The sequence below is a fragment of the Onychostoma macrolepis genome, chromosome 19 (assembly GCF_012432095.1).
Source record: "Onychostoma macrolepis isolate SWU-2019 chromosome 19, ASM1243209v1, whole genome shotgun sequence".
Taxonomy (NCBI): domain Eukaryota; kingdom Metazoa; phylum Chordata; class Actinopteri; order Cypriniformes; family Cyprinidae; genus Onychostoma; species Onychostoma macrolepis.
The window spans coordinates 12,803,819-12,827,471 of NC_081173.1; the positions used below are offsets into that span (position 1 = coordinate 12,803,819).

The 23,653-nt window shown below is 37.4% G+C and overlaps 1 protein-coding gene across 9 annotated transcripts in view; it reads right to left on the reverse strand.

Moving 5' to 3' along the window:
• macf1a (microtubule actin crosslinking factor 1a) overlaps positions 1-23,653 on the reverse strand; it is a 176,072-nt gene that overhangs the window by 125,677 nt on the left and 26,742 nt on the right. Inside the window, exon 1 of one of the 9 annotated variants that reach the window (XM_058752919.1) lies at positions 7,052-7,383. The exons of the other annotated variants lie outside the window; for them this stretch is intronic. Coding sequence (XP_058608902.1) covers positions 7,052-7,106 — 55 coding nt within the window. The 5' untranslated portion in view covers positions 7,107-7,383. Of the gene's footprint in view, positions 1-7,051; positions 7,384-23,653 lie in introns of those variants that run through there. 9 annotated transcript variants of the gene reach the window in all.

Below are 23,653 nucleotides of genomic sequence, written 5' to 3' on the forward strand. Positions count from 1 at the left end.
GGTTCCGTTAGGATGGACAAAACCATTCAAAGTTGTCGGATTTTCCTCAAAAGAAAAGTCTTATTGGTAAGGAGGTCTAAATGTTGTCAAACAGTAATGCAGGTCTTCTTAAATCGAAAATGCATTAAATGACCAGTCGCCTTGTTAATGAGTCTGACCGCAGCTGCTTCATTAAGGAAAGGTAATCCGTTTTTAACGAGCCACTCTAGGCCTGGAGCCCAAGCCTCGCTGAGAAGGACTGGACCCTTGAGAGCTTCGGCTTGTTTGAAGTTCACCACAATGCCTAACTATAAAGGACAGGAGAGATAGAGGGCAAAAAGGGGAAAAGACGAAGATTATAGAAGCTAAGAACAAGGGAAGCGGTTCTAAAGTGTTTTAATTGTATGTGCTGTCAGCATTAAAATGAAATAATCAATTATGAAAAGTTCTGGTGAAAAAATATTTAACTGGGATGAGAAGAAAATGCTGAGAAGAAAGAGAATTAAGTGAGATATTGGGGCCATGAGAGGGAAACTGAATGAGAGAAGCATGGGGCCCCAACATCCATTCATCTGATCAACAGGCCCCAGTCAGTACAGAAGAAACAAACAAATATCCATGAATGTAAGAACTTTCTCTCTCACACACACGGATAGAGAAATAACTGTTTACAGGCAATGGTTTAGCAGGCATAAGGTTAGGAAAAACCACAAGGAATCACCACTACTCAACTTCCTGGTTTAATGTTCACTATCAATCACTTTTGGTTTTGGAACAGCGCAAGTATTATCATTCCCAAGATAAAACTGCTATCCAAAGCAATAATTCTACTTGACAAGAAGGGGAAGGATGATGGATGATCATCTGTCTTTTGCTCCTCCTCAAATGTAAGGTGCTTACTATCAAGACTCACTTCTCTATCTTTGTTAATCAATGGCTGAGCGATGCCACTAAGCTCTGACTCATTCACTACAATCCTGGTGAAGGCGCAATAGGTGTCATTTTTGCTCATACTTAAGGTTAGGGGTTTTTCCTTAGCAACACATAGTTGTGGCAGTGAGTTTCGCATAGCCTACTAACATTTTCTTGAGAAAGGTCTAGGTTCAGTAGGTTTATACAGAACAATAGAAATTAAAATGCAAGCAAGAAAATAAAATTTACTATTAGAATGATTTGATAAAATGTAATGTTGAAGGTATGCAGTGAAAACTAATCAATCACCCACCATAATGGAAACCTGAGCAATAAGTTGCAGTTCATTGCAGAGCAGTAATAAACATCTGCTGGTATCACTTGATAGCTTTATAAGTGGTTTAGTTTGAGATACAAAGAGCACATGTCAAGGTGGAGAACCAACATACAGGAACAGAATAAAATTGTGTAAGCCAGAAGGTCAAAGGTGTTGTAAACATGTTTTTATTGACATGTTTTTATTGACTGATATGAAATTAGCTTCCCTGAAGGATTATTAAATACATCAGTCACATGCAAGATAACGTACATCAGGTGACCCTCTAAAATTATTATACTGGGTCAAAACTGAATTCAGCTGAACTGAATTACGATTAGGAAAAATATGCACTACAGTCGATATGGAATATCAAAACACCAAAAACAATGCAATAAGCCTAAATCTTCTCAAAACCAACCAAGAAGAACGGATCTATAATTCACAAAAATAAATCTAAAAATAACAAAGACTGGTCTGAAAAGGAAATGACAGGTTTCGAAACCAAAGCCTCAGAGCTGAAACATGGGAGGACTGGCAGAAAGACAAAACTTTCTCGTGAGGGGTCTCTATCAGTAATGCCTCGTTTGAGTCAGCAGGGGAGGAACAGAGTTGCACTATGAAGATGAGCAAGGCTTAGGGGACTGCTGGGAACTCCTACACACAACACAAACACACCCGTATGCATATCACAAGACTGGAACAATAGATCTTCGCACCACAATCTCTACAGCCATAATTACTCTCCAACTATACTCTGTGATTATGGAGTCAGCAACCAGTAACTTAACTTGGTTGTACAACCTTAAGAGAGAGCAGCTTACCACTATATGGTAAGATTATGATATAGTAGAGTGGGGCAGTATACTAGTGTGGTACTAAAAAGCGATATCAAAAATGATTTATATCTGATTCATGTAACATTGTGCTGTTATCCAGAGCAATTCGGCAGTTAAGACAGTGTAATATGAAGTGTTAAAAAAAATTCACTGACACATTAAACTGATAATCTGACAATGACGCGGTTTCATTCTGTAATTTATACACTACTGAAACGTTCACGTGCGCCCAAGAAACTATTTATCTCAATTAGATTAATTCATGTGCATCCATGCTCTTGTTTACTTTGTTGTAAAATGGAAGAATTGACGCAACCGCAAACTGTAATGCGTAAGCTTGCAAAAAGTTTCTCGTGCGCACGCAAAAAGTTTCTCATGCGCACGCGAAAGTTTCTTGTGAGCACACGAAAGTTTCTTGTGAGCACGCAATAGTTTCTCGTGCGCACACGAAAGTCTGTGTATTTTTTTTTATTTTTGCAAATGTCCCTTTAGGGTCTCTGTAGTTTTCTATTTGAATACATTTAAAAAATGTCATTTATTCCATTTATGGCAAAGCTGAATTTTCAGCATCCATAATTACAGCCTTCAGTGTCACATGATATTTCAGAAATCATTCTAATATGCCGATTTGATGCTCAAGAAACATTTACTATTAGTATAAATCGCCAAAACCAGTTGTGATGCTTAATATTTTTGAAAACTGTGATACATCTTTTTCAGGATTATTTGATGAATAAATAAGTTAATTTATTTGAAATACATTATATATTACGTGACATTATAAATGTCTCTGTTGACCAATTTAATGTGCCTTTGCTGAAAAGTATTAAAAGTTAAAAGTGATGTTCATGTGTCACAAATTAACTGCTGAACCAAACAATATTGCATGGCCCGAGGATGAGTAAATTAACAGCAGATTTCAATTTTTGGGTGAACTATTTGTTTAATTCCAAATTATTGACACTAAATCTATTAAATCATTTCATCAGCCACCTGAAGCGGTTTAATTGTTGCCTTAGTTCTAGAGCCTGGTATCCTACCTAAGCCAAAATGTGGCAACGATCCACCCTGATTACACAGTGAGTGAATGGATACACAGAGAAGGTAATGAAATACACACTTTAAAAGAGATCAACTTTAAGAACAGCAATAAGGGAGGACAGCAGAATGAGCCCCGAAATGTACAGTTAAGCCGAATTTAGGACATGCCCACAGAGGGCATGCCAGGACCATGTAATAACGCCTTCATCTTTTCACCAGCAGTGCTTTTGCTGTTTTGAAGTTGGTTTCTCATCTGGGTCTGCCACACCCAGCTGGCACACAGGAGATATGCAGAGTGCTTATCTCTCCGTCACGGCCTCGGCCTGCACGCACTCGCATACTATTCCTTTGCGCCTTCTGTGCATCTCCGCTAGGACTGCAACGACAATAGTTTACAAGGCAAACAATAATCAACAATTTCATTATGATTATTCAGTGCTTTGCACACAGACAACCTCCACCACAGTGGTTGCTTTAAAATGGTGACAACAGATTAAAAAGCCATTAAAATGTTAACTGACATTAGTCAAACATCAATCTAGAGCATGCAGATACATGTCAAATGAAACCAGAGTGGGAGCAAAATCTTATGGATCAAAACCAAATGTGTTGTTAAACATCAAATTTAATCTGTGTTTTATATACATAATTAAAACTTATCATTTGTGGGAACAATTCTATCTGCAATGCATGGTAATTATTCATATTTTCCATATGAACATTTAAATTAGGCAAAAATAAATAATCTGCATGTAAATCAATTAATTACATCTCAGACAAACACACACACACACAATTGCATAAACATGCACACACAAGCAAACAAACCAGTCTGAACTTTGCTCTATGGGGGAAAAATTGCAAGAAACACTTGAACTGCAACACTGTGGAATAAGTCGGTGAGAGATGACCAGGAAATCATCCTTCAGTCACCAGCTGTGTGTCCGTTAAATCAAATTACCTCACATTTTACAACTCTTAATGTAACTACTATGATCCAGAACAGGCACTCTGTCACAGAGCCAGTGACAGTGGCAGAGAGGTTGTGTCTGTAAATTTGGTTGGCCGTGAGGTCTGGCGGCAGATCAAAGGCTCGTTATGGTATGTGATGATATAATCAAGAGTAGGAAACACATCAGGGCTGATAGTTAGCTGATCAGTAACACCAGAACACTCTGGGCCAGAGGGGTTTACTTGAAACAGCCAGGAAGCCTGCAATTAAAGCCAGTGCTATCTGTAGCTTCAGTATGTGTGGCAGACTTACATGAGACAGTAGAAATACTACTGAATACTAAGGGGGATGTAGCAGCATGTGATATGAGGTCATGTACTAACCGAATCAAAAATGTTACAAGGTGACCCAAATAGACGGCCTCTGGTAAAAGGCAAAAGGAAGGTGAAAGTGACACTTGGTCTGTTAACTTTTAACACACTCTGATGTAGGCACTTATTGTTGAATGACAATTTTAAACAGACGGAAACAGTTTTGCTTTCAGAAATGGGTCAATGATAAATAAGAGTGTCCACTGTCCATGATAGAGAAAAGGAAAAATACTTTAAAAAATCTAATTTATTTTATGAATTATATTATTGTCTATAGATTATGGATTCATAAATATCACAGGACATTACCCTGATTTAAAAACAAGAAAAAAAATAGCATGTGAATTTAAAAAAAAAAAAGATGCGCATGGATAAATCATTTATAATAAACTGCAGTATTAGGTATAACGTGACTTGTATTTTTAAAATGTATTACAGAATAAAATAATAGAAATTACGAAAGCATCACAAAGAGCATCATATCACTGACCCAAATCCAATTCCCTGTATCCACCTGATTTCAAACTGATCTGACCTTTTCACATCCTCAAAGATCTCACACATTCCTATTCATCAAACACTGTGTCAGAGCTTTCTGTAGTGTGTGAGTGCCTAAGGCTCATGTTGACATTTATGGACCATCTTTACAAAGCTTTGCAGTATGTAATAAATCGTATGTTTGCACAGATGGGAAGTTGGATGGTGCAAAGCTATTATTCTCTGCCAGCTGTCTGACTGTACATGTGAGAGGTTGGGCGTGTATTTGATGAATAAATGCTGAGTATGAACTCAAGTGAAGAATGCAATCTGTTTTTAGACCTTGGAGAAGCCCAAAAGGCACCACAGCAAAGATCTCAGTGAGTTAGACTGTCTGCAGCTTGGTGGTGAGCTTGCAGAGTCTGAGCCAGGGTTGAGGGGGATTGAGACTAATCAGGGTTAGGTGGATTATAGTTCTGGGGGAGACAGCACAGCAAGTCAAGTCACAGTGACCAGATTTCAAGAGACAAACACTAGCCGTCACATATATACCTGCTGTTCTAATCTACACACATTCATCTACCATCTGTCTTCAAACACAGTCCAGGGGCTCCAACCTGAAACATCATCCACCACAAAAACATACCACAGCTATACCTTGCCTAATTCTACTACACGCTTAAAATAAATGGTCTTTGTTGGCATCTATGGTTCAATGAATAATAATCTTTAACATACACAAAACATTTCCTTTGCACAAAAGGTTCTTTAGAGTGGAACAATGTTCTTAACACTAAGGAAAAATGGTTCTTTTAAGAACCGTTCACAAGAAGTTTTTCGTGGAAAACAAACTGGTTCTTCTATGGCTTAAACCCCTTTTTGGAACCTTTATTTTAAGGGTGAATACCATTTAACAGACAGAGTACACATTACCATCTTTAATGGCCTCAGTATATGGCTTTTGCTGATACCAACTAGGCTGTAGTATCCTCAAACATAATCTTCTTGAAGCTTAACCTGATAAAACTATTATTTCGGTGAGAGTTAAGTTTCATACAATGATCTTTCTCAACATAATATTGGGATTTACCTTGTAAAAGACCTGGCAGGCCTTAGACAATAGCGTTACTGTCTAGTTATTACTAGGGTCCAACCCCACCCACCCCATAGGGCTCCATATGGTCAACACACTTGCATTTGATTCCATCCACTAACAGCCTGTGCAAATGTCGGCCCCATGATCTGGGATTGAATTACAAAGGAAATAAATACCATACTATCTTCAATTAACAATATAACAAATGGAAGGTGACTCTTTGGCACCGTCTGCAGGAAGCCTAGGTTGTCTTCATTCAAGACAACGAGTGTCATTTGAAGGTTCAAACAGATGGGTGCTGATATCCAGGCAAACCAATAAGAAGTCACATGGCTGTCAAGTGATCATAGCAAGAGACAGTCTGAATGAAGGTGAACTACTCCCTTTTAACCAAATTATGACCATTCAGCACAGCTGGAGAGGAATACATTCTACCTGTTCAAAACACACACTCATACAAGTGTATAAACTCAGCCACTAAGCCATTATTGTGGGCAGGATTATCAAACAAACGACACCAACTTTTGACACGCGCAAAGCATCAATTACCAGAACAACCTCAAATGTCATGGCTCAAAACCATTAATAACTGGTGAATGACTCAAAGCTACCATAGCAACGCATTTGAATGCCTTGGAGTGCCTAAGGGAAGGTGAAAGGCTTGAGTTTACTTTGATGTTAATCTCAATAGCCTTGAGTCACATATTGGTGCATCTGCTAAAACCCAGTTGCGACCCTACTTTTTCAATATGACTACAAATCTCCCTTTATTGAAAGACTATAGTTCAAGTATCTGCATGTACATGGTTACTACAGAGTTAACAAGGTAATGTACAACAGCCGACCTCTTTATTTGAATTCTGCCTGCAGTTTACCATTGACTGAGCTCTTATCACGCTCCTGAGGCCAGTCACAAACACACAGGATTTCAACTTACGGAGTGCCCAGCGTGAGTTATCTTTACAAACAACTGTAATAAATGCACTGCCTTAGGAGTATACGTTATGTGGGATATTTTATACAAGGCAAAAGACCAACCAGTGACAAAAGAAAAAGAATGAAACCAACCTTTCTTTTCCTCGAGGTCCTGAAGATACCGTCGGTATGATGCCGTGGCGCTCATTTCGCCACGGCAAAAGAGAAAACAAACCTAAAGAAACTACAGAGACAGACTCTTAAGGGCAGAAATGGAAAGCTTCAAACTGAAAGGAACCGAGACTGTTCCAAGTCTGTTTAAAAGGCAAAGAAGCAGGAGAGGCCACTATGAAAAGCTAAAGGCTCCATGGAATCCAGCAAGTCACCAATCCAAAGCCAGCAGGGAAATCCATTCGCTCACTTCCCTGTTCTTTTCTCTCGCATGTTTTTCTTTGAGTTAACCGCTAAAGTTTGCTCTCAAGTCACTGTGTGTGTGTGCCAGTCGGCTGCCGGGTAGCTCTGAGAGAGCGGCGTGTTTTAGAGCCGGATAGGAGGAACTGTACTTTGACCACAAGACAGGTGATGTCACTGCCAGAGCTCGAGCATGTGTTGCTCTCCCTGTGTGACTCAGGCTCCGTGTGTATAAATCGCTCAGGAAATTTTTGTATCAATAAGCTGGACTGTGTATTGAACAAACAAATCCTATCTCTATTTCATGGTAGTCATTACGTCCTCTGGCTTTATCAATATATGAGAGAGCACATCTAGGACCCGCATTGAATAATTTAATTTAATTTAAGTGTGAGAATAACACTTCTAACATTTTTAATAAACAAGTTACGGTTTAAAACTGAACTCCTTTGAAAGGGCTTTCTCTCATTCTTCATTCACTAAAAATTGGTTATGTAACAACTGACTGCAGTTACTTTAGTTACTTTTTATCTTGGTAGAAGGTAAATAAGCTAGTGAAAGATCTGACAGCCTGTGCTTTCACCTTCTGTCTGGAGTTCAATAGTTAAAAAAGATTCAATATGTCACTCCAAAAACAACAACACTTTTACTTGAGGCCTAATCTACAAAAGAAAAAAAGTGCGCCCTTTGAAGGGATCCGCTCGCCTTGTAATCTGTGCACTTTTGACAAAAACATAACAGAGCTATTCCAGACACAACAAACTGGAAAAGTCAAAGACTTCACAGCCAAAACATCTTAACATTTTCACAACACACGGTTTCAAAAAGCACTCTTGCACAACCAGCAGTCACTAATGCCCGTGAGAATGAAAATCTCATGTAGTATTTAAAAGACTGACTGCAATTAGCAGTGATTATAGCTAAAAGGACAGAAAATCTTTGCACTATTCATCATGTAATGAAAGAGGGATTGGATGCAAATAAACAGCCCAAGGAAGAGAGCAAATATAAAGTGTAACTCCATAATATATAGTACTGAATAAGAGGTTTGTCGTTACATATTTAAGTCAACATGAAATGAAAATTCACCCTGTTTTGTAAATTTGTTGTACCTATTACTGTGAATGATTCATCCACGTACTATATGCTACATTTTTATTTTTCTGTCTTTTAATAAAGTTTAATGTAATGTTTAATCAAAATGTCACAACTTAATATTCCAGTGAATTCCTGCATATGTCTCCAGACTTCTCTCTTCTCTTCTCTCATATTCATTTTAAGTGCAACACCCACATCTCAAAAACCAATCAACAACTGGCGGAAATAACCAATGGCAGGTATGTTTCTGGTCACAATATGGAAGAAAAGATCTTTCACTACTACTGTTTCATTGCAACTAGCATATTATAGGATATTTTCTTAAATCTTCAAGGAATGCTCTAATTCCCACTAAAAATCATTTTGAATCACCCCCAAAAAAATGAATAAAAAATAAATTTACAGCAACACACTGAAAATCGAGGTCTAGAGGGCAAATGTCAGAATAAACATTACAATGCATGTTCTTAAAGTATAGCCACAAGTTTATTTTATATATACATATATACACATACATATATATATCAGTGTTTCCCCTACCATTATTTTAGGGGGGCTAATGTATGGCGCAGACGCACGGGTTTGTTCACTTCTCATACAGAAGCCCACGTGATGCTTGCGGCGATATTAACATCTGCCATCTCACTAAATGAGGACATGAATACATGAACAACATCTCCAGAACTGCTCTGAGAGTCACTTCATGAGCATTTTACTGTTTCATTTGAGAAAAACTATCCTCATATATACACACAGAAATGTAAAGGTATTCACGGCAACCCGTCAAAATAAAAGTTCGGTTTCACTTGAAGACATTGGGCAGAACGTAATAGACTACTACTACTAAAATTATTATTAAAACCTTATCTTTAAGGAATAATCATACAATGTCTTCAATGTTATTATCAATATTAGATTCCCTTTATTTTCCAAAAAATAAGGTTTGTTTAATTTTTATTAATTAAAACATAAATTAAAGGAACGCTTTTATGTCTGGGGAAAAAAATGGAACACCCCCAAATCTTTTTTTATTTTTTATTTTTTTATCTGTACCAGCAGTAAAAACACTTGTTCAAAACAGATCTCGCCATCAAGGCCCAAAGCATTACATTTACATTTACTGACTGATGTGTCAGATTGCAAAGCATCATTTTGCTCTGTCCAATTTTATTTTTGTATAATGGGTGAGTTACCAAAGATGATCTAATGGATTGTTCAAACATAATTACAAACAGCAGGAAAACAAACCAACCAACAATTCAGTGAAAATGCTTTCCCACAGAAACCATTTGGGGCTTAAATGTGAATGCACGTATCGTGTAGATCTGTCTTACCTGATTTAGAGCAACGGCGCAGCATCAACATGAAAGAAAGACAGAAAAAGAAACATGTTAGAATACTGAATTAAGAGAATATCACTACATTAAATTACAAATGACAACAAAGGCATACATTGAAGAATGCTAAAGGTTGTACAAGGTCAAACACACACAGACATATGCAAACACGCTTGAACTCTTGCAAAAGCCAAGTAACAACCTCTCATCTGTCTGGAAAAAAAGCCACAGCCTCCACACAGGATGGAAGTATTGTTTGTCAAAATGCACGTTGCAAAGATGTCGTCTACATGCTGACCAACCTAAAATTAAAAATTCAGACGGAGAAAACCTATCAAACCATTATGGCAAGCCTTTCTGCTCCACTGAACCCATCATGGCATTTTTCTTTTTGGTACATACAGAGGTCAGTGGTATCAGACCTTAATGGGAAAGAGTAATGGTGTGACATACTGGATTCTGCTTTAATATTCTCTGCTACAGCTGCACTGGATGTCCCACAATGCATCAGTGCAGATGTAGAGAAACACTCCCCTCCCCCAGCAAAGCATGCAGCGCTGCACATACAGTGCATAGTACAAACATACTCCACTGCAATTGATATGAACACACATTTAATGTGTCAACATCACTTGTAAAAACTGGTTGACATTATAAATGTCGGGTTTTGACTAGTACACAGGTGAATCATGGGCAGAGTCTGAAAGATCCAAGTGATAAAGTGATTGTCATCTTGAGGTCAAACACACACCCAAAGCACTAGGCTTGATTTTAATTCTATAGATTACAAAAATACCATGATGAAAACACCTCCCTGATATCTGTAAGCATTAGCTAGAACATCAGCTTCAGTGGCACACAAGACTTGGGAAGCGAGTATGTCATATACATTAAAAATGCATAAACACAAACTCAGATGCCCTCAAATACAAAGAAGCTTTCATTAAAAGAGCCCAATGCTGCCTGCTCCAAACTCAAAAATAAAAAACTGAAAAGAACAGAACAGAACAGAGGATGGAAAGAAAAGAATTGAAAATGGACAGGCGAGGATGATAAAACCTCTTCATTGACAGGCAAAGCAGAGGTCTCACATGGCCAGTAAGAGATGAGAGGGGGATGGGGTGAAATCTGGAAAAAGACTGTAAGGTACAGAGAGAGAGAGAGAGAGAGAGAGAGAGAGACACACATGAAGCCACACCTAAATGTAGGTCACGCCTGATTAAGACAGACAGTGAAAAACAGAAGAACGAGAGAGAATAAAGAATCCTATTAAGTTAGAGAACAATGTTTGAAAAAAAAAAAATAATAATAAGTCTGAATAAAATAAGAAAGAGTGATGCTGGTATAAAAATATTCGCCGCTATGATGCTATAAGGTTTAAAGATGTTCCGAGTGTTTTTAGTGGGTTGCTATGAGGTTGCTAAGCTGTTCTGGCCCACTCAAATCTCTACGATAGTCTTATCAAGCTACACTGAAAAGCATAATTGCATAACAAAAGATCAAAATGATCTCAAACAGAACTTGGCTATTTAAAAACACTTCTAGGCATGGAAGAATGAGCACTTCTTTAAGCAGGCTACCTGCTGTCAGGGTGGGCGTCTGTTCAGAGGCATTTTAGGAAATCTCTTTTGAGCGAGCAGCCAAGTCTCTCCTCAAATCCCACCCAGAGCAGATTGCTGTGGATTAGGGGCCCTGCATGGGAGTATGCATTCTTGCTGTCTTCATTCCAGATGATCTGATATTTCATAAACATATAGGTCATGCTCACTGGATTGGAGGGAATGTAGCATGTGAACCACAAAATCTAGTGAGCAATGAGTCTATTTAGGAGCATGCCTTCAAGAAACATTCTCCAGGTCAGATAATGCTGATTCAGAAGTGGGAGGTTTGCTTGGCTGCTCACATAGGTATTGAAACCCCTTGTTGTCCACTAACTGCCCAACTCAGGATTTATTTTGCTTACCTGCACTGATCCAAGCAGCCCCAGTCTAGTCTACAACTGTGTGCATATGAAAACACACACACATATACATTATGTAAGATTACAGCTGCAGTATGGTGTGGTGTTGTTAACATTTTAAAGAGTTGGGTTAAAAAGAAAAAAACAAAAAAAAGGGTAAAACATGCTATGGCTAAACATTGTTTCATATACTATCCATCCTGATTAGACAGAGCATCCCAAATTACAGTATATTGAGAAAAAAAAAATCACTTCAATAGGCTTCCAATATATCATCCCTTGTGAAAAAAGTACACTTAATTGTACTGAATGTGCACTTTAAATATTAAAAGTATATTTTTTAAAAACTGTACTTGCTGATATTAATTAAATAAAAAGGCCACAAAAGTGTGCATAAAAGAAGAATACATTTTAATGGCTGTTTTTAACACTCAAGTAAGCTTTGAAAATGTAAAATTAAACCTTTTACTTAAACGCAAATATTTAGCAAAAATATGCAAAATGGGATCCAGCCTAGGGTTATTATAGCTTTGTAAATAAATATATACACAAAACAAATGCAAATTAAAAATCGCAACATGCAAACAAAATTCTAAACCATACAAATAAAGAATACAATACAGTACATAAGCAAATGTTGATTGGAAACAGTACATTGTTCAGTTCCTATGGACTGTGAACAGCTGCCCGCCGGTGATGAAAACCACTGTGAGTGAACTGTGAAATACAGCATCCACACATACAACGCTATGTCTGGGCTGCTGCTGCTCCTGCTATTTAGGATTTCTGTAACATAGGCTGTGATTTCCTGTGCAATAACCAATCTAAAGTCTGGAACTCAGACATGTGCCTGGGACATACTGGAGACACTGACCCATTTCTGCAGACAGCAGGGGGTAGAACAAAGCACCGACAGGTCAGAACAGACCAAATATTCTGCACAGGCCCTGACAAGCCCCCACAAATCAGCAGATGTGCCGTGGCACTTGGGGATGGGGGAGAAACACCAACCACAAAACTGATTGAGAGATTTCCGTTTGCTGTCAAGGCTGAGCAGCTATAAAAGACGAGAAATACGAGAGACGTCTCTAAAATGGGTGATGTAGACAGAGAATGACAGAGACTGAGAAACAGGTGAAGCAAGGTATAAAAAATTCGTTTTTTTAAAAATCAAGGATGATTTACAGCAACATAAGTGACAGACGAGACGTTTGGTGTGACAGAATCTCGGCGGGCAGCTGGAGTGTTAGCCGTCTATAGGAATGTATCTTAACATAGTTCACAGTCATCCATGGAGTTCAACTGCACAGCTGTCTGCTCAGAAATGAACAGGTGACACCTGCTCCACAAACTCACTATGAAGAACTGCAAGAGAAACTGACAAATGTTGATGGGGCAATATTACAGTAAAATATTATATTATATTATATTATATTATATTATAATATATATATATATATATAAGTGGCGAGCGGTGACTTTTTTTAACCGGGTATGCTGAGTGCTAAGATTAAGGACCCCTCCCCCCCAAGATTTGGACCTTCAACCCGTTGGCTCCCACTGAAGTCCACTATATGGAGAAAAATTCTGAAATGTTTTCCTCAAAGACCTTAATTTCTTTGCAACTGAAGAAAGAAATACATAAACATCTTGGATGACATGGGGGTGAATTATCAGGAAATTTTTATTCTGGAAGTGAATAAAATCCTTTAAGAACCTCAACACATCAGTTAGTCAATAATCAAAATTCTAAATGTTTTCAAGCAAAACAGGATATTTTAAGAAGCAGGAACTATAACTTCACCAAAACAGAGCCTGATTTGAAAGAGTTTGCTAAAACTATGGCAAAATAACTATTTGGGTTAACGTTACCCAACAAGCACAATATGTGGCCTTAAGTCAGGAAATTAAAGTCAAAGTAGGTGCAAGTAATAACACAATATACAAAGACATTCCAAACATTTCACTCAACTATCACTCAAAAGTTTGACATCTGTAAGACCTTTAATGCTTTTGAAAGAAATATCTGATGCTCACAAAGATGCTTTACATCTCGTACTGAACCCAGACATTTGAATGTTGGGTATACTCACACTAGGCATTCTGAACCGTGCCCGAGCGCGTTTGACCCCCAAAGCGTGGTTTGTTTAGCCGTCCATGGCCCGGTTGGAAGAGGTGGGCCAGAGTGTGGTTCGGTTGGACTCGGGCTCGGGACGCATGCAGTGTGAGCGTTAACCGCGCCGGGGCACGGAACAGATACTATTTTGTGTGAGCTACTGTCATCATCACGACCGCAAACAAATTCTGTTACAACTACTTCACTACACTTTTCAATTAATTTAATTCAATCAAGTATATTTAGGTTTATAATGGCTCTGGTACTCAACTTATTGACGAACAGGAAATGTAGCTTGCGAATAAAGCTGCAAATTATTTCATTAACGTCAGCTGCCTCTGTAATAATTCTCTGATACATACAAGTGAAAATCAATACGGCATAAATTATAAATTGATTATTAATTATTCGGCAGAATATTAGCGAAAGTGGTTTTCTCCGTTATCTTGTACATGTAAGCGTGCTCCGGCCTGGAAAGTTTAGTGCAAGTGTGAGTGCAGGCCAGCGGTGGAGTGGGGATAATCGCGCTCGGGCTCGGTTCAAGGCAACTGTGCTTAGTGTATATGTTCTGTAGGTTCAATTTTCATTTCATATTGACTTAAATGACAACTGTGTTTACAGAAATTCCCATATTACATTTGCACCATAACAAACAAAGACCACTTAGGCTCATTTTGCCCACACATCCCCGGCAGGTACGCTTCATTTAGACGATTAACAGCACGGTGCTAATGCGCGAGAATGAAGGTTTGATTAACAGTGGGGCAGCAGATCACATCGACCTCACAAATGCAACCTCAAAAATCAATCTCCGATTGGACGACACGCGTGACCTCATCTCCACTCAACACTCCAGACTGCGTGTAGCAATCTCAGCAGATTTTTTTTAATGACTGCCTGCCATCCTCTGAATTCCATTTTCTCCATCCTTCCTTCCATCTCCTGTTCTCCTCTCTTCAGCAGCTGTCATTCTTCTGTGCAACCACACCATACTAGGAGAAACCACACCCTGATGAAGAAAACCAATACGAAACAGTCGATCCAAAGGCACCCTTAAAATGCTGACATGCGTTTTATGAAACAACTGTGTCTAGAAGAGATGGGCAGGGTGACAGCTGAAAGAAAATACTAAGTGTATTAAATCTCTCCTCACACACATGCACTTCACATCCACACTTTCATTTAAGCCTAGGATCCACTTTTAATTGCACCTGTCTGCTTTTCTGTACTCCCTACCGAAGCAGGAAGGGTTAAAGCAATTACACACAAAAAGACTCTTACATAAACATTGTTATGAAGATGTGTTTGTCACGGGGGACGTTGATCACCTGCCTCTCAAGAGTAAAGGTTCAGTGTCTATAGCTCTCACTCATAATAGAGAAAGATCCTACTAAAAGTGGTTTAAAATAAACACTTAAAACCGGCAGGTGTAGCGCAAATAGACAGACTGAAACAGTTCTTAGTTCACAGGCGTTTTTAACGGACTTGCACTTGCCATTGTTTAAAAACTCAATTAAAGCTTCAACATTAGTAACTGAACTGGGTCAGCATTATAACAGCACCGTGGAGTGTACGGTGTACAGTGGCCATTGATTTTTTTTTAAATTTATTTATTTTTAAATAAAACTGAATGCTAACCAAAGCATTAAATTGAAATAGAAAAGAGAAGAATTACTTTATAAGTGGCACCTGCTAAGGCAAGCATTACTATTAGCTCATAAAATTTGTGCAACAAACATAAATGAGGCAGTGTTATTTTAGCATTTTTTTCATTAATACACTAGTATTTACTCATATTTTGAATTAGATTATTTTGATATCTTCAGAATTTATTTTAATTGTTTTTGTAATTTGTATACATTTCTTTATTTGTTATCTTTATTTTCATTTCAGTTTTATTTTTAGTGCTTACGTCCACTAATTTTATTTTAGTTATTTGCCAAGGCAACATTTTTTCTTTATGTTTTTCATCTAATATTTATATTTTATTTCAGCTTTACTTTAATTAATGAAAACAATTTTGAATAGTTTTAGTTAACACTAATAATGTTGCTTCAGATGGAATGGCTTGTTAAGGAAAGATGCGTTGTTACATTTTCAAGCAATAAGACTCACGATTGTCACTTGATGAAAAATAATTACAAACCATTATATATTAAACTCTTTTAATCTGTAAGCAACCACCTAGCAACCACCCAGAACACCTTAGCAAACACATAGCAATGCCCTAACTAGGGTTGAGCGATGTCTACAAAATTGGCATCGGACGATGTCTACAGTGCAGTGTTAATTTCGTTGTCATAATTTGTGTCAACGACATTTTTTTCACTGACAACAACGAGATGATAACGAACGAACACTCTTTTTGAATGACAAAAATTATGACGTAAATCTATTGACATTTACATCAACGAATAAAAACGAGAAGAAAATGTTAGGGAGGGACGATTTGGGAAGAGATTCATTCAGAACAAATCTGCTCCATAGGAGGTTAGATGCAAACATATGAACCGGCAGCACATAAGCTAAAATACACTTGCTGCACAGCGCATAAAACATTCAAAAATGTCAATATGTGGGAGTAAGAGAAGAGCAGGCATATGTATAAATCTGATGACGCGAGAGAACTCAATTTGGTCCGGTTTTCTGAGCGCAGACACTGAAGCATACACACACAGAAAGCGCGTGAGTACTCTTTCACGTCACAAGAACGGAGAAATACAAAATGTCGTCGAAATGTCCGTTTTGACGAGTATTCATGTAAACACAGTTGATTACGTCTACACATAATGATATGTTGATAATGACAAACTGTTGCCTGTTACATTACAGTACATAAAATTTCACTTGCCACATAAACAGAGTAAGGAGAGATGACTGAGGACGATGGCGAATGGTTTGCAGCACCACTGACAAAGATCTAATCTTGTAAAATGTGTGGCAAGTTCTGCCGCTCCATAGTATAAACAGAGTAACTCACGCACGATCGCGAATCTCGAAAGTGAAAGTGAAACTATAAAGCGAGTGTGTATTCAAAAGCAGTTTCAATGCCAGGCATAATAGCGGCTCCCTGATGCCCGCAATTATATACAGTATAATTACCCAATGATATAACTGCGAGAGAAAGCATTTAAACATGCATTTTCCTCCCATCTTGTATTTATTCCTTTAGGGAAAATAAGTCCAAAACTCTCAATGTCAACATTTTGAACAATAGGGCCCTACAATTTTTTTCCTTTTTTTTTTCTTCCAGAAATTCTTGTTTTATTTTTTCTGATAATCAAATGAAGGCATGAAACATTTATTTATTTTTAATCAAATGAAAATGAAACCATTTTATTTTTTGGCAAACAAACAGAGGTTTACTGTTAATATTAATACACGGTAGAAAAATTGTGTGAATATTCCTTTAAAAATTTTTTTTATAATAATTGTATTTTTTTCTACAATTAAGTGGTTAATGTGGTTGTAATAATTATTTGGTAACACTTTATTTTAGGGTCTCTTAACTAGTTGCTTATTAGCATGCATATTACTACAATATTAGCCATTTATTAGTAGTAATTAAGCACATATTAATGCCTTATTCTACATTCCTAATCCTACCCAATACCTAAACTTAACAACTACCTTACTAACTATTAATAAGCAGCAAATTAGGAATTTATTGAGGGAAAAGTCGTAGTTAACAGTGAATAAGTGTTCCCTATTCTAAAGTGTTACCAATTATTTTTTATAATTTAATTGTTTTATTTAAATTTTTCAGTAAATGGAATATATAAAGACGTACATTATACTGTACAAAAGTAATACAAGAGTAATATATTTCTGTTACACCACACTTTTATTTTGACAGGTTGCTGTGAAGTTTCTGTGTGTATACAGTATGATATGATGCTTGTTTTCTCAAATGAAGCTGTAAAATTCTCATGAAGTGACTCTCACAGCCTGTAAGTTCATGTGTTCATGTAGTGCAGAGTCCGAAAATCACCGCGAGTTCACGTGTGCTTCAGTATTTGTGTAGTAAACAAAACCGCGTCTCCGCCATTCATACATACCGAGGCTAACGGAACATGCAGGATTCATATTTAAACCGTCTTTTTGCGTTTTAATATTCACATACACTAGTTCATATCGCGATTCGAATTAAGTGACAGACCTTCTTTTATTCATCCAACAATTATGAATTCCGTGGCATTCCGCACTATAGAGTAAATTCCGTTTTTATGAATGAACTCCGCCATCCTGTCCTCGTTTTCGCGGAAACCATATGACCCTAGAAATGTAAGCACTTCAGAACATTTCGGTTTGCCCTGTGCGTTGTGTTTTAAAGAGTTGCAGGGGTGACAAGTCACAGGGTCTCGCTCTCTCTCTCTGTCTCTCTGTCTCTCTCGTATGCGCCCAAATGCGTTATCAGGTACCGAAATTTGGTACCGAATGATTTAATGTGAATCGATACTCTGTAGTACCGACGCAATTCGGTCCGTACCCTTAAAAGTAGGGCTGCAACTAACGATTATTTTAATAATCGATTAATCTGTCGATTATTTTTTCGATTAATCGATGAATCGGATTTTAAAAAAAAAGAAAAAAGAAAAGCATTCATTTCCAACCCTTTATTCAAAAACAGAACTAAAATCTTTAGAAAGTGCACCAACATGTTGCTCCTTGAACATCCCTGAGCTGTTATAATAATAATAAAATAAAATAAAATGGACTAACACAAAAACATACACATGTATGCTTTACATCTGCCAAATATATAGACTTTTTGGGGTGCAAAAATTAAATAATTTAACAACACTGCGTCGTTAGCGTTGGTATTGTATCAGACACTTGCACTTAACATTATATGAAAATCAAGCTCAAATGGAGTTAATAATGTTTTTGACCAGAGAATGACGGAGATGGAGTGTTTTGTCTGTCATTAGAACGGCTGTAACTGTTATCTGAAGCAGCAAGTGCATTATGCTTTCATCAACTTTTACAGGTTATATAACTTTGATTGTAGCTATATGGGCGCTTAGTTTTTTCTTGTTGTTTAATACACTTGGCCAAAATCTCAAATTAAGCGCTTATGCACATAATGCACAGGATATTTAAAACGTATATAGACAGCAAATAACTAATTCTTCTCCACTCTTCAAACACACAAAAACATTATCCTTTACTGACATAGTGTTTGAGTAAAGAAAACGCTGTACTATTCAAACACCGATTATTTATTCACCCTTGCATTGCGAAAAAGCAGAGATCTCATCTTCTCCAGGCTGTGCGCGGTGAGTCAATCTGAACGGAGGCGGGGTGAAGTTACGAGGTCTCGCTGAGAGCTCGATGATCCAATGGCATTACGAAGTTTTACTGACGAGTTATTTTAATGCTTATCATTGGTTTACTATTTTTAAAACTCTCTGATTTAAAATAATAAAACGAATTATAAGCGACTCAAGTTTGGATAATTTTTCACAGCACCTGACTGGGCTAGGGTATGGCAACTGCATACTCTGCCATACGCAAACGCCGCCCTGCTCCCACACCTTGGATGACTTGGGTCGCACGGATTTCTCTGCCTCCGCCATGTATCTTTCCTCTACCTCCGCTGGTTTTTTTTTTTTTTTTTTATGAGGCGCCAAACTCTGCTACCATCCGTGCGCGAGAGAGACCGAGTGTGTTCACTCCGCTCCGCTCAACTAAAGTTTTTTTTTTTAATAATCAAACGTCTCCGGCGTCGCGCGACACAACGAATCGATTATGAAATTCGTAGCCAACGCTTTTAGTAATCGATTTTTATCGATTTAATCGATTCGTTGTTGCAGCCCTACTTAAAAGTACCGAGTTCGGTACCCAACCCTAGCAAATAGGCAAGCACATACTACATTTTCTTCAGAAAATGTCAAAATCCAGTTCCAAGTGTGATCATTTTTTGGCATTTTCTCACACATTCTCCTTTTTATCTTCCTTTCCAGTAAATTGTAATCATTTTTTCACATAAGGACACACCTCTTACATTACAACATTCCTTGCTTGGTTTACTGTCAGTGCCTCACGTTACTGACATGTACATGCCCACACAATCCACTGATACATTATTATTACAAAATAAATACATTACAATAACTCTCTCTCTGCTTGTTGAGCAGCGGTGTCCGTTTTGTTTTCATACAGTTCATTCCAGGCAAGTGAAAATGTGTATAGATAAACAAAAAAGCATTGTATGAGTCATTACATAATCCAGAACAGGAAATTTTCAAAAAGGAAATGGTTGAGAAAAAAAAACAAAAAACCATGCAGCAGATGAGTGAGAGATCAGTGTAGACCAGCAGAGGGCCTGATGAGAATGAAAGTACCAGAACAAGAAAGAGAAATAAAAAGACTTCTCAGCTCTCCATCCAGAGAAAGATTTCATTCATTGGCCCCTGACAAACACCGCTACACTTTTCCTTCTCCTCCCTCCTCTTCTCTTTACTGCCTTTGTTCCTTCCCTCCCTCTCTGTATTGATTTAAGGGCAGTTTAAGGTGAATGCAGTGCTGTAATGTAATGACGTGGAACTAGTCTACTCTTCCACCACTGTGAGTAACTGCATCAAGACCCCAGACTCTCAATCAGACATTTAGCACAGGCAGAAGCAGGACAGGCCACATATATCTAGCTCATCTTAACATGGACGGAAAGTAGTAAGAATCTAAAACTATGCCATGAGGGAAACTACTACAATGAGGGAAAGAACTACAATCCTGTGAAGCATTGCAAACAACAATGTAATTAAAAACAATGGAAAAATGATTTATGATGATTAAATGATTTTAAATGATTGATTTAAAGAACAGTTGATGGTCCCCATTGACTTCCACAATATAGAAAAAAAAATACTATGGAAGTCAAAGGGAACCATCAACTGTTTGGTTACTCATATTCTGCAAGAAATCTTCATAAATAGAAGAAACAAAAACTAATACAGGTTTGGAACAACTTAAGGGTGACATTTTACACACACACACACACAAATATTTATATGTCACTTCACACTGAGAGTGGATGGGTGCTTAAAAGTTATTTTGCCAAGATTAGCTTGTTTCAGTTCACTGATTGTTGGAGATTTCTTTGCAGAATCATGGGTAATGTAGTTTTCCACTAGGAATTTTGCCATTAAGCAATTATTTTAACAATAAGTTGAAATATTGCAGACTGATGGCTTCAACAAAAGCATACATCATTTACTAATAACCTCAGCACTCAAAGCAGGTCTGTCTTTAATTTTAATACGTTTTCATTAAAAATCATGAGATTTGACTTCTGGAATCTGACTGTTGCACTCTGTAGCCCACACAATTTGGCAGCAGAACAGCCCAATCAGCCACAATTCCCAAAACAAACCACTATTAGCCTGCTTGATTAGTACAGATGAAGAGATAACGTTTTCAAGTATTTAAAAACAAATCAAATCAAACTTAACCCATTTTACTTTCCTAATAAATGCCTCTGGTGTTATGTTGCATAATCCATCACTGCATAGTGCATATTATTGTTTAAATTGCAAGAAAAAAAAAAAATAGTAGTTTTCAAAATCTTTCATCAAGATGTAATAACTCTGGAAACACACAGGCAGGGAAAATAATATCCAGCTACATATTTAGTAAATGTAAGCGGTGCTTTGTAAAAACCTGTTGCCGCAATTTGTAATTTTGGGTTTTGTTGACATTGGTCTAGAGTGGACCAACTTTATAGGAAATCAAAATCAAAGTCTGCTTATGAAGTCATACTACGTTCTATAGCACAGCAAATAAACGGCAAGTAACCATCTGGTAGTTAAACATCATAAGGGACGCCACTCGCATCCCTGTGGAATAAGGAACAGATTTAATTCCTTACATCATCCATTAATCATCAATGTTGGCCTATTTCCCCCCCACACAACTGACAAATGGCAGAATAACTTTTTGGCAACTCCAAGTTACAGGTTATCATTTTAATTAGGGCAAGTGCAGGCAGCAGCACTGCAATTAAAAAAATGTTCAAAGATGCAAATAAAGAATGGGCGATGATCCAAATATAAGCCTTAAGTGGAAAACACTGCAAAACTGAAGAGAATGCTCTGTGGTAAAACATCAAATGAGCAGGCGCATGGACATAATGGGAAATGGAGAATAAATCTGAGAACACTCCATTAGAGAGACATGGAAAGGAGGGGCAGATTAAATTTAAGACTTGAGCATCAGCGGATGGTCATTAGATAGCCATGTAGCACTATTTGCACATCTCCATACAAGCACAAGGGCCCCTGGGAAACCCACACACGCAGATCTCCAGCATCAATGTGTGAGAGGTCAAAGATCAGCGAGGGGCTTTGCTTATCCCTCCCCATCTATCTTCCTAACTGTCATGTCAGCACAAGTCAATAGATTAATGAAGTTTCATTTTATATGTTAATGCAATAAAGACAGCCATTTCATCCCATTAACCACATCTGTCTGTCTGTAATAACAAACACGGTAAAATAACTGTACACAGTCTCAACTATAGGTGTGGCTGTCGATAAAGGTGTGTGTTAGAAGGAGTGGCAAACCGCTCAAAGCAATGTCTGTACTTTCTCTTTTTATTTCCTTGTGAACCAACTGGGAGCTACACAGAAAGTGTGTGTAGATAAGTGTAACTTATCATGCAGTAGGACAGCAGCCCATCCAAGTGTGCCAAAAGCAGGAGCAGATGTTTTGGGTGTCTCTCTCGGGTATGCAGTCAGTCCACTACCCACATCCAACACGTCAAAACATGACAATACATATGCAGACACATGCAATTCCATCAAACACACATCTCAGAGGTGGAACATATAATCATTTATCTGAAGGCCAAGGACATTTCTTGATTTACAAGAACAGTTTTCATTGAAAAAAATATAACAATACCAAATTTTCTGATTCAGAGAGAACTCCAAAAAAAAAAAAAAATACTGTCACACTACAGAACAAGTGGGCATATCTTCATTTAAGACTCATACACTTTTCCAGCAGTCAGGACAGATGTGTCTACAGACTAAATATTTCAAAACCTTTTTATAAAAATAGACTGTAGACTTGGAAAGGCCTGAGATGGGCTGCCTGTGATGTGTTTGCTGTGAAGAGGATGAAATCAATAACAAAACAGAAAATTATAATAAAATAAAATTGAAATTAAATAATTATAAACTAATAATAATAATTTACTTTTTATTAATCAAAGAATCATAGAAAAATGTATCATGGTTTCCACAAAAATATTAAGCAGCACAACTGTTTTCAACCTTGATAACAAGAAGAAATGTTTCTTGAACATCAAATCAGTACATTAGAATGATTTCACTGACGATCTAGACTGGTGTAATGGCTGCTGAAAATTCAAATAGAAAATGGTTATTTTATTTCAATATTACTGTTTCTGATCAATTAAATACAGCTTTAGCAGACATTTGCAAGAGACGTCTTTCAAAAATATATAAATGCTGAACAGTAGAATTCATAACACTGGAACTTTACGAAAGGAGACCAAATATTGAGGAAAACTTGTTAAAAAGAAAGGTGTCACGTGTCAGTTTCTCTTGAGTTCCTGTTCTTCCTTATTTGGTTTGTTTCCTGTTCCCATTAGTTCATTTGTCTAATTATCATTCAGTATGTTCACCTGTTAATTTATCTTCTCGTTTGCTCCTTTTGTTTCCCTATCTTTATAAGCCTTCTGTTTCTTTCTACTCTTCATCCTGGATTAATGTTTTCTAATAGTTAAGTGTGTTGAGGCTTATTAAAGATTCCTTTCATTTACTCTTTCATCGTGCGCCTTATTACTACAACCACGTACCGTAACA